The following is a 15,068-nucleotide window of genomic DNA, read 5'->3' as shown; positions in this document are numbered from 1 at the left end:
CCCCGGTGCGCCGCTCCGCTGCGTCCTGCAGCCAGACTCTGACTAAGTGTTGCTGGCTGGAGAGACGCAGCCTGTAAGCCGGAGTCCGGCTCGGGTTCCACAAGTATTTGTCTACAGGAATGATCACAATTAAAATACTGATGACTTGGTGAGATTGAGCAAAAAATTTTAAATAAATAAAATGCGGGGGGGGGGGGGGGGGGGGGGGGCACTGATCTCATAAATGTAAGTAATCTAAATCAAGTGGTTTTAAGCCTTTTTACTGGAGGCCTAGATTTCCCAAATTATTTTCATAGTGACCCAGTTCTCAGTTTGAACAACTGGTTTGAATTCTAATGAACAAAACGTTCTGGTTTTAGCCTGTTAGCTAAGCTACCCCACATTTTCAGAAGGATCAGAAAGAAAAAAGAAAAAAAAAAAAACCTTCATGGACCTAATATCCAGCAGCGATTGATGCTGTTTGAAAAAGTAACTGTATTGCACATTTTCATAATCCTCAAATCCACACGATGAATCTTTTTGAGCTTTTAGGAACTGGAAGCAACTCTTTAGAATTTAATCCTTGGTATTTTTTTATTTTATTTATTTCATTACAAGGCCATCGCCGACATACAAGTGTTGAGTTTGAGTTATTCAGTGACATTTACTTCAATCAAAAGTGAGGAGGTGAAGGGATTTCTCATCTGATCAGAAGATGCAAATACAGACTATTAAGATGTGACCAACAGTAGCAGCCATTTAATCATTATGTCGATTTAGATTATTTAACTTGGTAAATATATTGAATAATAACCTTGTTTTGTAATTTAAAAACAGATATCACTTTTTAATTCATGTATTCAAAAACTAAAAAAAGTGACTGGATGTTGTTGCTTTGATACGATGGATGAGTGGCTATGAAAATGAATTTTCCTTTTTTAATTAAACAAGCAAACTCAACTTTATAGACACGTTGTTGTTGATGTTATCAAATAGTGAGTTAACACAACTTTTGATTTGCTATAGATGCTGCAATTGTCTGAATGGGAGACAATGAACTCAAAAATGAATCACTAATGAAGAAAATCATTAGTTCCAGGACTACATCTGACTGAGTATATCATTACATGGACCCATCAGGAGGGGTGTGTGTACGTGGGTGAACGTGTGTTACATGCATTCATTCCTTTTGGCAGGTAAACCCACAACAGCAGCTGCCTCCCTCAGTGAAAATTAACTCATCCCAAATCATCTCACACACACACACACACACACACACACATTTGCAGTCTGGCAACAGTTTAGCAACGAGCAGAGGAAGTGAGAACGCAGAGGAAAGGAAATGAGGGGGATTAATTAATGGAGGAGTGAAATTAAGAGCACTCTGCCTCCTGCGGTTCTGACATATCCCCCCCACACCCCAAAAAAAAACAACCTCTGCAGGCTCCTGCGCTCTGTGAGCACATTTAGAGATGTTAACTGCCGATGCACTGTGTGCGTATGCGTCCCCCTCTCGCTCGATCCAAGGTCCGGTTTGAGTCCACAGCTGTTTGTTGTCAGGCGGCCAGCGGCTGCTTTAGACCAGGCAGCTGCAGTGGAGCCCGCAGAGAAACATGGCAGACCTGCTGAAAGACCCACTTTATTTGTGCATGTTGCCTCTGACAAGGTGTTACAGGACTGTTAAAACACGGGAGCCCGGAGAGTGTGTGTCACATTGGCGGTTAAATCGAGTGTGCACGGATTTCAGTTTGTGTGTTTGCGACGGCCAAAATATCACAACCGAGATGAACGATTTGAATGGAGAAGGTGAATTAGGAGAAATAAGCTGATTGTTTGATAATGCAGGAGGTTTGATTGAATTTGAATTGATTTTCGATTTAGGTGAAAGCGGTGACCTTGGACATCGCAGGGCAATCTCACACACCATCACACCTCGTTGGAAATGACCAGTTCACCTCACTTGCATGTTTTTGGGAAAACCAGAAAAAACAGAACTCAAGCCTGGACTGGAATAACTGAGGACATCCTGGCTGTGTGGCAACAGTGCCAACCTTCTTCAGATTCAGGTTGAAAGCAAAATATGAATTAAGCTAAAAGAAATGTCTGGATTTGGGCTTTTCATGAAGCATCCTCTCATGTACTTACTTAACTATAATTACTAGATCATTCCTCAAAATTAGAAAATACCAGCTTGCAGAGAAATAAATTATGCTTATATACTAGTTTTCACACTAATTTGTCACACATACACCGGATGTACCGTGACATTTGTTCTCAGCACTGAACCCTTCTCAGTACGGTCAAAAACAAGCAGTGATAGTGAGTAACTGCGGCTCAATGGAACTTTAAGGTATCCTATAGGGGCACGGTGACGCAGCGGTTTGCACTGTCGCCTCACAGCGAGAAGGTGTGATTGTGTTTGGTTGTCTGTCTCGGCGTGTTTGTCCAGTGATGGACTGGTGACCTGTCCAGGTGTATCCGGCCCCCGCCTATAGGAAGCTGGGATCAGCTCCAGCGCCCTGGATGGATGGCATCAGGAACTCTTATTTCTTGCTCATTTAAAAAATTCCAAAAACAGAAAATCATAACAATGTGAAATGCCAGTGCACGCTTCCTCCCTTTTTGTTTCCTCCGAGTTCTTCGACCTGTCTTTGGCCTGGATACATAAATTTAAAAAAAAAAGAAAAGTGGGTTGCAAGGCAATAACTCTCAATGTGGTGATCTGATCTGTATGTGAACCCGACGCTAGTCTTCATAATTATTATCTCAGGCTGCTCCAGACACAAACATGCTGGCAGGTTTGACCACGGAGAAGAAAGGTTCAGATAAGGGGGTGTCATGGACGCATCACTTATCAGAGGCGGGCGCGGTGTGGTATTTGTGTGGCTGACAAACCCAGTGCTTCTGGCTGAGACTTGGTTTTGATGTACATGCTGTCAGTTTACCACGAGGGGAGTGTTGCCTGTCACCTCCCCGCTTCCCCTGCACGGATACATCATCTCCCCTCCATCAAAATCAGCGGAGTGAGAATCAATCTGTCACACAGGACGACGCGCACACACAAACACGAGCCCCGGCTTATGGGGAGACGGAGCGACAGGACAGGGGAAGGAAATGATAGAAAGAGAGGGGAAGGAGTGACAGCTGAGGTGAAAGAATTACGGAGGAAGGAGGGGCAGTGGTTACTATACGACATCCGGGGGAACAATAGCAGAAGAACTTTCCGTGAAAAGGGAGATAAAGGACAAGGAGTCGGATAGAGAGTGAGCAAACAGACGTCAGCTGAGAAGAGGAGCTGTCAGGAAATCCACGAATATTCAACACAAGCAGACGATACTATGAAATGTTACACAGGAAGAGGGAAATTTAAAGAGTAAGAGACTGAAAGGTCAGAGAGACACAAACAAAACAAAAAAAAAAAACCCAGTGGATGATTCATGGAGTTCAGCCTATCTAACTCCTGCCTGAGGGTCTGATGCAGCCTGCCAAGCACTCTTCTCCCCTCCTGCTTCATCTGCAGCTTCTCTCACCTGCACACCCACTTCTGCCTATTACCGTTAGAAGCGAGGATCCACTGGTTGGATGAAGCAGGGAGAAAGTAATGGCTGCTGTGGCTCTTCCCTGAGTCATGCGCAGCCCTGAACCAATATTTATCTGATGTTAGTCAATCACAGCGTGACGTTTTGGGGATGGCTCGTATTGCTGAAATCAATCGCTGTGCAGCTGCACTGCTTTCGGGTTTTCTTTGTCTGTCGTTTTTTTTTTTAAATTATTATTATTATCTACGGCCACAATCATCATATGAGTCTGAACAAACAAGCTCTGAGAGAAGCTTCTCAACAACTCGCTGATGAGGAAACACCACATGTGCCGATTGCGTTTTATATTGTTAACAAATCAGTCAATATAAAACCATCTGCGACTTTCAAATTGTAGAATTACACTTACCTGATCAGTGTACAGAGTTAGACTGGGGCTCCTTGATTAATGTATTAAGCTGGCAATGATGATGAAATAGTTTGTATATCTAAAGTGTAAGGTAAAGGCAAATTGTGAGACTAAATGTTCTGGGCCAAGTTTGAAAAAATATGTTGAATCTAGGCTCAATACAGATTTCTATAAAACTAAGATGTTAAATTTTGCACCTTTAAGAAAGAAATCTGATAAAAAAAAAAAGATCTTGCTGGTGTGAATCTCTTCTTTAGTCCAATAAGACACAGATTCAGCATCGACGCCAGGAAATCTCAAAGGGGATCTTTTCACACAGTCTTTTTATAAGGTCATAAGTATGATACACCCCATATCACAATATATCCGTTTATGGCACCAGGAATTTAAAGCAACATTAAAGCATGATATGACAGTTGCACGGTGACACACAGATAATAAACGAGTTACTGGGTGTTTTCCCGTCACTCGTCAGCTGTGAAAAACATGTGATTTGTACCCAGTTGTGACTGTGGAGGCTGGTGATGAGTTCAAAAGAGAACACACTACTTTTACCGCATTACTAGAAATGGCATTTACATGTCTACCACTTGCGTGTGTGCAGTGTTTCTGATGTGTCCAGGTAATAAACACACACGTGTACCCTCTCACTCTCTCACCGGTCTGATAGGGGTCTCGGCCATTGTTGCCCAGTCGTTACCAGGTGCCGCCATTAATATTCAGCGAGCTGTCACTTGCAGATGTGGCAGACGCCGCCACGCTGCCACCCCTCACCTTTCCCGCCATCATGTCACCTGTCTTGCACAGTGTGTGTGATAAGTAGGCAAAACAGCAGTGGCGGCGGTTGATGGTGGTCTGCGGATGATGGCGAGGAGGAGGAGGAGGAGGAGGTGGTGGAGGGTGAGGAAGCTGTCTGGGTGTCAGGAGAGGGAAAAAAAAAACCCATCTCCTCCGCCTTCTGCAAAGTTGAGTGCGGGGAGGATACGGACATTTGTGCCTCCGACCTCGACTCCTCGGCACAGATGCCAGCGGTGCCAAAAATAAAGTGCATTAAAAACTGGCAGCCCGAGCCTGTTAAGTGATCACCATGACAACAGGCGGGAGGCGCACGGAGACAACACCTCCGCTGCGATCCTCCCTCCTGCCCTAAGAGGCTGCACTGCTGGACTGCTCGCTTTTTTTCTGTCAGCGGGGCTTTCTCTGCGTCTCTCCTGTCGTTTACTCAATCGCTATCTCTCTCTCTCTTTCCTTTCATCCTCCTCTTCCTCTCCTCTGATATGCCTCCTGGGAGCTCTTTAGGCTAACAGGCAGTGTTTAGCCTGTTTTTACACTCGTGCTGCTTTTACGTTTTAATTCCACTCTCATGTTCTCCTCTCTCTCTCTCGCGCTCTCTCTCTCTCTCTCTCTCTCTCTCTCTCTCTCTCTCTCTCTCTCTCTCTCTCTCTCTCTCTCTCTCTCTCCTCCTACCTGTTTGTTTTGCTGCCCTGCGTCTCAACCTGCTTGTGCGATGGCCACACACAAACTCTCCACGTCGCAAATCTCCTTATCCCACCTTTATCTGCCCTAATCAGCCTCCCCTGCATTAATCCCATGGAGCGTGGCCTTAAATGAGTCCTCCTCCACCTTTCCTCTACTTTCCCTTTCTCCGCCCGGCTCCTTATCACGACCTCGCAGTCTGACGTCACCGTAATCCCGGGGATAACTTCAAGAGCACACAGATGCACGTACACCTGCACATTGCACATAGTGAGGCAAGCGCCCAGATTGCGATCTGAGCAGCAGGACAAGAAAGCACAAGATAAGAGAGGTGATGTCATGAAAATCGCACCAGCGAACATCAGCCACCGGGGGATTGTTGATGTCGTAGCACTTGTCTGCTCTGACTTTTGGCCCTAACGTGTCGGCTCAGACAGATGCAGAGCCGCTGACTCCTGAGTGGGGGGGGGGGGGGGGGGGGTCACGACCTGTACAGTGTTAGGGTGCAGGTGCTCAGCAGGGAACAGTTGCTCTCCGTCTCAGGTCCATTCATCTACGGGCTGGCTTCTCGAGCTGCCGCTCCCGCTCAGAAGCAGCATGAATATTGATGCACCCTCACTTGTTAACATTGTATGAAGCAGGGCTCGGTAATTGTCTGTCTTCTCAGCGCGACACGTCTCCTTCAGTGGGATGTGTGAGAAGGTCGGCCCGCTGGGGAGCTCGGCTCTCCTCGGCTCCCTTCACTTTAAGTGAGAAAAGTGGTGGAGGAAAAAGGAGAGAGAGAGAGAGAGAGAGAGAGAGAGAGAGAGAGAGAGAGAGAGAGAGAGAGAGAGAGAGAGAGAGAGAGAGAGAGAGAGAGAGAGAGCCGAGCGGAGACCGAACCAGGAGTGCGACACACACTTTGTCAAGTGCGCTGAAGTGCAGATGTGAGTTGGCTGTGGGTTTGTTTCCAGCTTGTAGTGTTTTCTGTAACGCTCTCCATTTCAATGATAAATTGCTCTTTTGAGGCAGGGCAGCAGTTGAACTCATTTCTAATGAGGAAGCTTGCAGTCTTTCCCTTTTTTTCTTCTTCTTCTTCTTCTTCTCCTCCACAGCTGGTGGTTCCACTCACACTGAGTCATATGTTGGATCCCTACCTTTGATCGAATGAATGAGAGCAAACTAAAAAAAAAACAACCATTGCACAGACACACAAGCCAATATGTTCCTCTTTGTATTATAGAGTGTTTAATTTGTGTGTGCGTTCATACTTGTGCATATGCAGTGCAGTCTTATCTATTTGCATCCATGTGTCTGTTTCTGTGATGGAAGCCTGAGTGGATTCCAGTAAGTGATGCTGTGGTCTAATCCAGTCTTGAGGAGGTGAATTGATTTATTGAACAACGCTTGTTAGTTTGAAGAAGCCCTGCCTCTTGCTATATTCTAATCAGCCCGTGTGTACACACAAGTGCACACGTGTGTAGACATGGCAGGTAATTATCTTCCAAGTCTTTCATTTTTCATGAAAAGTGGGATGAATTGAATCCAGCTGGAAAAACACTATTATTTACTGATTGTTGCATTGAATGCTTGTTTTGTCGCTCTGTGAAGTGGGTTGTTTTCCAGTCAAACTTTGGGGGCTTTCCTAGTGTTGTTTACTCAAATATTCTCATTCTATAAGAGTATTGTCTCGTATCAGGGATGATGCATGGTGGTGTAGTGGTTTGCACTCTGGCCTAACATCCAGAACATCAAGATTTGATTTCAGGCCTGTCCTAATAAAAGCAGTATGGAAATGCAGAAGTAATCTGCTAATAACAGGGCAACTCTAATAGAGTTTGACTGAAGGTGAATGTAAAGCTGTTGTTTCGGTGCTGATGAGGCACTGCAGCTGATACTGAAGAATAATTTAGATCCACATCTGAGTAAAACACAAGGGCAGGTCACTTCATCCATGTCGAGTGGCAGACAAGCAGGGTTTTATGGCCGTGGCCACATCCAGGTGACAACATCAAGGTAGTCTGGTGAAAGTCAAATGGTTTTTCAAGTGATTGTCGCGAGTCATATTATTGCCACACTATCCAACAACATTATCGCATGTTAACCTAATATTTTTCAGGCCCAGATTGATTTATCACCCGCCCCTAGAATAATCTTTCCGCCTCTGTCTCTCCAGGTATCCGGCCCCAAATCATGAACGGGCCAATGCATCCACGCCCCTTGGTGGCGCTGCTGGACGGGCGTGACTGCACCGTGGAGATGCCCATCCTTAAAGACTTAGCAACCGTCGCTTTCTGCGACGCTCAGTCCACACAGGAGATACACGAGAAGGTAAAGTAAAAAAAAAAAAAAAACGCACACCCCAGCTCATATCACGGCCGCCGACAGGAGATGAATCCTGCCACTCACTCACCACCGTCTCTTTTCTTTTTCTATTACAGCGCTGATATGTGAAGCGCGTTATATTGGCCCCATGCACACAGTTAAAATATAGTGGCTTCATTATGATTTAATGTCACTTTGTGGCGCAGAGCGCGACGTCTATATCAGTGCCATTGTTCTAATAGAGAGTCTTGTATGTCGAGGATGCAGTATAATTACATTGGCTTGTAGAGGCTCTTTATTGCTTTTTATGCAACGCTATGGCAGCAAAACAATATATGGCCACAGAGATGGGTATCACCCGAGTGCTATCTCTCCATCTGCAGACGGAGTGAGAGCCGCTACGTCTTTGCTTGCGCTGTTTTTATGAAAATGGGACATATTAAAAAAGAAGCATTTGCATAGAGATCAATTCAATCAAAGACCTTGGGCGGTGTGGGGAAGAGAGGAGTGGGTAGCTTTTTGTTTGTTTTAACACTGCCTTATCAGGAAAAACATGATTGTTATGTTCACCTCGCCAGCATATTCAGCGGCTCGCAGTAATAACTTGCAGTCTCGATACCCAGAGGGGCGGTATAGATTGAAAATGTCCAATTTCTTTCTTCTGGATGCGGCGATGCGGCGTTGATAACACTGGGAGTTGCAGTGTGATCTTGTCAGGGCAGACAGCAGCTGCCACACTCTCCAACGTAAACACAAAGCAGGGGCTTATGGGTAAGAATGACGAAAAAAGGTTGAATGTAAAAATCCATCTGGAAATATGTCGGATCCTCTACCTGGTAAGCCCCTATTTCTGGGGCTACACAGACACAAACAAAACACACAGCAAAAAATACATATCAGGACTGAATTACTTCACCACTTGAGTGAGAGCAAATCCTGCATGCAGCACCTGCGCTCCAGCATCCTCGTCCAAGGTCAATGATCCCTCGGCTTTTTCACCGCCACCGCAGCTCATAGTCACATGTGGATTGTAAAAATTGGATCATAGCCCAAATGGCACGGAGTCAATACTGGCCTGTTACACTGTAGACCGCCTCACTCTGCTTATATAACAGCGCTCCTAGCCTTACTGCTACAAAATAATGGCTGTGTCATTATTTGCCTCATGTTTAAAATACTTTAGACTGTCGCTTTAGTCCAGTTCTATATTTACATGGCTAATTGCAAAAACTAAATGTTTGATTTGTTATATATTAACTCTGAAAATGTATTATTAATTTTAATGCCTTGATTAGGATGACAATATTCTGATTTCTTAAAGTGAGAGCTCTTGGCTCAGTTCCAAATACTTTAATGTCTCAAAGTTTACTTATAACATCTTATACTTTAAATATCTTCAATGTACGCCTTACAAAATTCAGTTGTAACAAAATAGCATCTCACTGCGCTCGCTGAGTTTCATTATGCCTGCAGTAATCTCTCTTCAACTAAATATTAATGCTTAAAATAACTGAACAAAGAAATCCATAAAGATGTGAAATTATGTCCTAAATTTCTCTTCTTTTTTTTTTAAGGAAATACAGGTTTAATAGAAAAATTCTTACTTCAGCGTAATAACGTAGACAATAAAACAGTAGCAGCACAATAATACATTTACATGGATTTAAAATATAAAGATATACTCAAACGTTTGATGTGGAAAGTAGACTTGTGTTCATCCTAAGCTTGAGGTGTGTGAAAACATCAGGGTCAGCTAAGATTGGTGCAATAAATTCCTTTTTTTTTTTTTTTAAATCTATATATTGGTTTGTATTTTGCACATTTTGAAAAGCAGTTTTTTTGTGCCGAAGGATTTCATTGAACTCGACAACTAAAGCTGTCCTCTTAAGATGGACTATTAATTTCAAATATTGCTTTAAGTCCCCTTTCCCGCAGGTTTACAGGTGTTATTTCACAATTAAAGCTTTGTTTGGCAACATTAGCTTCATTAACACATGAGACTACTTTCCCTTTGAACTGCTTCCTTTTTTTTTTTTTTTTTTGTTCACATCTCCGCTTTAGTGTTGAAGTGGATTTAAAAGGGCCAATCAAAAAGGGGTCACAGGCTTCTTTTCATAATCCAAATTATTGTCTGGTGTCCTGCTGTGTTGTTTGAAGCTTTTCGCATTGCTGTGCTTCAGTAAATGCTCAGCAGCTCCGAGGAGGGACAGTTTAAACAGCACAAGGTGGAAAAAGTCTGTTCCCTGCATTGAAGCCGGCTGTCATCTCCAGTATATCCACCCTGATCACCAGTGGGATGACTTCATAGCCATAACATTTCTCCCAGAGAAGCCACAGAGGCAAACACTCATACACAGCGCAGTACGTGCATCACCAAAATCCAAACCCCCACTGCAACATTATACTCCCCGTTATGCTCGCCCAGGACAATCGGGAGGCTTTTCTGCCTTTCCCCCGGAAAGTACAGGCATCGTAGGAAACCATAGATGCTAAAAGCAATAAGGCTTTTGTTACAGTGGAGAGGGTGATATAGTTTAAGTCAGAGTTTCCATTAAAGTAAACTAGATTTGGGGTGAATTTCCATTCCAGAAAAAAAAAAGAGAGAAAGAAAAAAAAAACAATTTGACTGCCAGACAAAGTTGTCTCCACCTCAAAAACAGCCCAGGACCTTCAGGCTCCATGCAGATGGAATAAACTGTGCATTTTGGCCGGTGATGAGTGAGTTTTAACCTTGACCCAGTGTCTGGGAGGCCTGTCCCGGACACGGCTCTAATAAAAGCAGTATGGAAATTCACAGCTAATCTGCTAATCACAGGGAAGAGCTAATGCAGTTTGGCTGGAGGTGAATATAAAGCTGTTATTGAGGTGCTGATGAGGGGCTGTAGCTCATACTGAGGGCGAATAGTTTAGATCCACATCTGACTAATTCAAAAAGGCCAGGTCACCTTGTCCATGTTAAGTGTCGGGAGTGAGCGGTGTTTCTTAGCCGCGGGACGCCCGGCGGTGAGAGAATTCAGAATATTTTGGTGAATTATTTATGTGAGCACATTTTTAGCGCTTCCCTCTAAGAAAAGGATTAACTTTGGGTGGCATTGTGGAGAAGTGCACTGTGGCGTCAATGCAAGAAGACCCAGGCTTGATTCCACGCTCTGGAATTTACATGTTCTCCCTGAGCTTATGTGGGATTAATACCTTGGGCACACAATCCATCCTCTCGTCGAGCCGTTTAATCAGTGACTCCAAATGGATTTATTGCAAAATGCTTTCGTGTATATACTGATATTTACTGTTTATTATTGTATTTGTATTCTGATCTATGTTGTGGATTTTATCCATTTGCATTTATTTACTGTAACTTGGGAGGAATTGATATTCTATTCTAATTGAAGGAACCAGATACAGGACATACAGATGGATGGAAAGTTGAATCTGATCAATTTTGCCTTGTTTCGAACCTCTTTGTGGCATGCAAATGTCAAAATAAAGCAACGGTAACACACATTTCTGTTAAATACAAAAAAAAAGCAGCACAGACGTGTAGAATTTCGCCTTTCCAAATTATTGGTGCTTTTCTTTATCGTCTCGTGCAAACTAAAAGGTTTCAAAAAGGTCATTTGACCCAGCGTATCCTGTCGTATCGCAACGGTTTTTACCTGTGATCAGTGGCTCATCCTCGCATGCCTGTATTTGTGTTGATCGTGCGAAACTGCAGCTGCTTGCTGAACAATGTGCCAATGCTGCTGGTGAGCATGTGACGCCTGTAGGTTCTGCAGCGACGAGATGTCGAGTGTCCAAAGTCATGCCGGACATGTGATTTTCATGAGTCCTCAGGAAGGAATGTGATCTTGTGATTGTCATGAGTTCTTATGAACCTAAATTGGACTGATGGCCAAATGATGCACGACGCTCCAAAAAAATTAACGGACAAAAGGGATTGTTGGAAGGAATGATGGATTGTGGGAAGTTTCCGTTGTGCTTTTTCACTACATCTTGTGTGTGTGTGTGTGTGTGTGTGTGTGTGTGTGTGTGTGTGTGTGTGTGTGTGTGTGTGTGTGTGTGTGTGTGTGTGTGTGTGTGTGTGTGTGTGTGTGTGTGTGTGTGTGTGTGTGTGTGTGTGTGTGTGTGCAGGTGCTTAATGAGGCAGTGGGAGCCATGATGTACCACACCATCACCCTGACCAGAGAGGACCTGGAAAAATTTAAAGCTCTACGTATCATCATCCGCATCGGCAGTGGCTACGACAACATCGACATCAAGGCTGCTGGAGAGCTGGGTACAAACTCACAATCGTCTCAGTTTCTCATTAGACTGTTGGCTTCTTTTCTAGAAAGTCGTATTGCATAAAAAAAAAAAAAAAAGAATGTATTTTCAAAGTGTGTTTCATAAAGTATGAGTTATAAATACATGAAACACCTTAATCTCCTGTGAACAGGATCCTAGATGGATTAATTAAATGAACCGACATCAGAATACATGATTAGATAGTTGAACTAATTATTGAATTCACTGTTGCTTTTGTACGATTTATGTAACTTTACCCTTCTTATAATGATCTAAACAGTTTTGTTTCGCATTCTTTCTGCTCCCGATTGATGATTCCAAATTCTGCCTCCACGTTCTGATGATTTTCAAACATTTGTCTCAAGTGGCTAACTAGTAGCTTTCTTTTCGGAATTTCGGAATTTCTTTTAGCAATAACACATTATTTTTGTCGGATCGTAGCAGCCAGTAATTTGAAGAATGTATTTGTTGAAGAGAAACATGTTGTGTGCTTTAGAGAACACGTGAGCTTTTCTGGCAGTTAATGTTGTGTATGCTGACTTCAGAAAGTCACAAAAGTAAAACAGTTTTTGTTATGAGGAGCTCTGAGCTTCAGCACAACGAACAACACAAGGTTAAAAGCAAAAAGTACAAACAGTTATGCGACGAAGAAAAGAAAGCAAGCAAGCAAAATGTTGACCGGGGGGGGGGGGGGGGGGGGGGGGGGGGGGGGGCAGTTTGAACACAGAGCGAGAAACACATGCAGAACAATACCGAACACAGTGGCTGCAAAATCTACCGAGAAAGTATTTCAACGACTTCCTCTTAAGAAATAATAGTGGCATTATCAATCCAAATGAAGAAGGAACGCTTGTGTTTTTTGACACTGAGTGTGATTACATGGCCGTGAAAAGCTGATAGCTGGGAGCAGTCGAATAAATGGAATAAACCGATCTGATGTGTTTACTTCTGAAATGTTAAAATTGACAAACTTGTGAGTTGAAACGTTTCAAGTACCCGGGTTTTTACAAAAACGGATATTTCCCCCCCAAAAATAAAAAATTAAATCTTCATTGACGCGGACCCGCATATCAGCCAAACCTGTAGGGGGCAGTGTAACGAAAAGCACGAATGCATGAGATAACCAATCAGAATCCTGGGAAATAAAAAACACGATGTCACGAATTGTGACTTAACTCTCCGCCTACCCTTTCGACGCAAACCGAGACACAGATTTTATCCACATCTCCACTGTCGCCGGAGTTTTCAAGAATCATCGTTTGTGGTGATGTTGTAGCTGCGTTTATGTGCCGATGCTCAAAGGCAGGGAAACATCACCCTTTTTTCAAATGCCCGGGTACGTGTAAACGTGGTCTCCGTCTATTCTTGGATTGCTTTCAGAGTTTCAGACTTCCTGTTGTTATTAACACGTCTGGCTTTGTGTTGCTGAACAAGTTCTTAGTGTGTTATCTGTGTCGATGGTTTGAGTTTATTTGTAATGAAATATGTGGCTTTGCATTGACTTTTAGCTGCTATGTAGATCATATTTCAGTTTTATTTTTTTTCTTTCACATGCACAGACATTTCATCTGATTTCTCATAATCAGATAATGTTACATTTTGCTGCTTACATGAACACTCGAATGATCGGATAACGGAATTCAGATAATGACTGGCTCTTTTGTGTGCATGTAAACGGGCTCATTAGAACAACATCAATAGCAACGTTTATCCCTATTTGATTAAAACACATCCAATTATTCATGATAGGCAGGGTGGTTATGCTCCAGGAATCACAGAATATTAAAATTTCGCCTCATTTATACTTCAGGTATTATATAGAGTTTTACCTTTTTTTTTTCTTTTGTTGTTTGTTGTCTATGTAATTGCTGTTATATAATAGGGATTTTTTTTTTTTGTGTCAAGATCTTAGAAGAGGTGATGTGTCTTATGTTGCTTTGAGATGCACCTCATACAAAGTTTTATTGATTTCTTGGTCGGGAGCAGGCTCTGCTCATTTGCTTGTTTGATCGTTTGTTCATCTGTTAATGACATGCGATACCTCCGGCGCCAGTAATCAGATTTAGGTGAATCTTGCCGGGGTGATTCATCACAACAACCGCGCTTTCTCATTTGGAAAATTGCCCCGTCGCTCTGAAGGACGGTGGTAAAATGTCAAGATAAGACACAGATAGAAATACTGAAGCGGGGCCGCGCCGCGCATCATGTTTACAGTTTCACTATATGGATTTTCACAATATCAGAAGCAGAGCTAAATAGTGAGACGACCCGCGGACTTCCCGCTGCGAGCCCGAATGTTGAGAGAGACGGAGCGTGAAAGACGCACGGGGAGAGGAGTGGAGCTCCGGTGAACCTCCACCCGGGCTTCTATATCAGCAGGCTGGTGGCTCAAACAGCTCTTACAGTTGACAAAGCTGCCATTTCCCTGCCAATACCAGATACTGTGTCTAACTGCCGCCCACTCACCGGAGGCGCTCTGCTTTGCAACAGCAAGAGTCAAAAAGCTATCGTGCCTGGAGAAGGCGGCGCTGATATGACGGCTGTTCTCAGGGAGAAGAAAAGGAGCCATTGATTGTGCAAGGCAGGCTCGGGCTATTTCTTTTTTTTCTTTTTCTTTTTTTTTTTTGTCCATAGACGACCGTGCTGTTAGTCTGAGATACAGAGTGGGATGAGGACATTAGAGGGCAAGCAGAAGTGCTTAAGTGTGAGAGGAGGAAAAAAAAAAAAAGATAGTAGTTCGAGGGAAAAGGGAAGGTAATAACAGGAGGTCAGAGGTTCACGGTGCTCGACACAAGTCGCTGAATGTTGGTTTATTACATATATTTAACGGTGAATGCACATACAATTTTGACATTTTGCTAATTAGTCAAATGTATCTTAATAATTCAACTTTCTGGGTTATTGGACATAGTGAAGTATAGATTTAGATCTGTTCTGATGGTATAATTTAGGGGAATTAAATTAAAAGTGCTGGACCAGTGATTGACAGTAATAACAAGACAAAACAAACGACATTAAAAAGACATTAAAAATATCTACTAATGCTGCTTATTCAAATTAAATGGAATAAACTCAAATTA

At 43.2% G+C, this 15,068-nt stretch overlaps 1 protein-coding gene across 4 annotated transcripts in view; it reads left to right on the top strand.

Moving 5' to 3' along the window:
* Nucleotides 1-15,068, top strand: part of LOC308109002 (C-terminal-binding protein 2) — a 57,864-nt gene that overhangs the window by 28,216 nt on the left and 14,580 nt on the right. For all 4 annotated transcript variants that reach the window (XR_013935309.1, XM_080462335.1, XM_080462336.1 and 1 more), the window contains exons 2-3: nt 7,559-7,713; nt 11,836-11,980. Coding sequence is in view for 3 of the 4 variants with exons in the window: in XM_080462335.1 (XP_080318461.1) it covers nt 7,559-7,713; nt 11,836-11,980 (300 nt within the window). In the remaining variant the exon portion in view is untranslated. The remainder of the gene's footprint in view (nt 1-7,558; nt 7,714-11,835; nt 11,981-15,068) is intronic.

Source organism: Lipophrys pholis, assembly GCF_963383615.2.
Source record: "Lipophrys pholis genome assembly, chromosome: 1".
Lineage (NCBI taxonomy): Eukaryota > Metazoa > Chordata > Actinopteri > Blenniiformes > Blenniidae > Lipophrys > Lipophrys pholis.
This window is presented reverse-complemented; position numbering and strand designations above follow the sequence as displayed.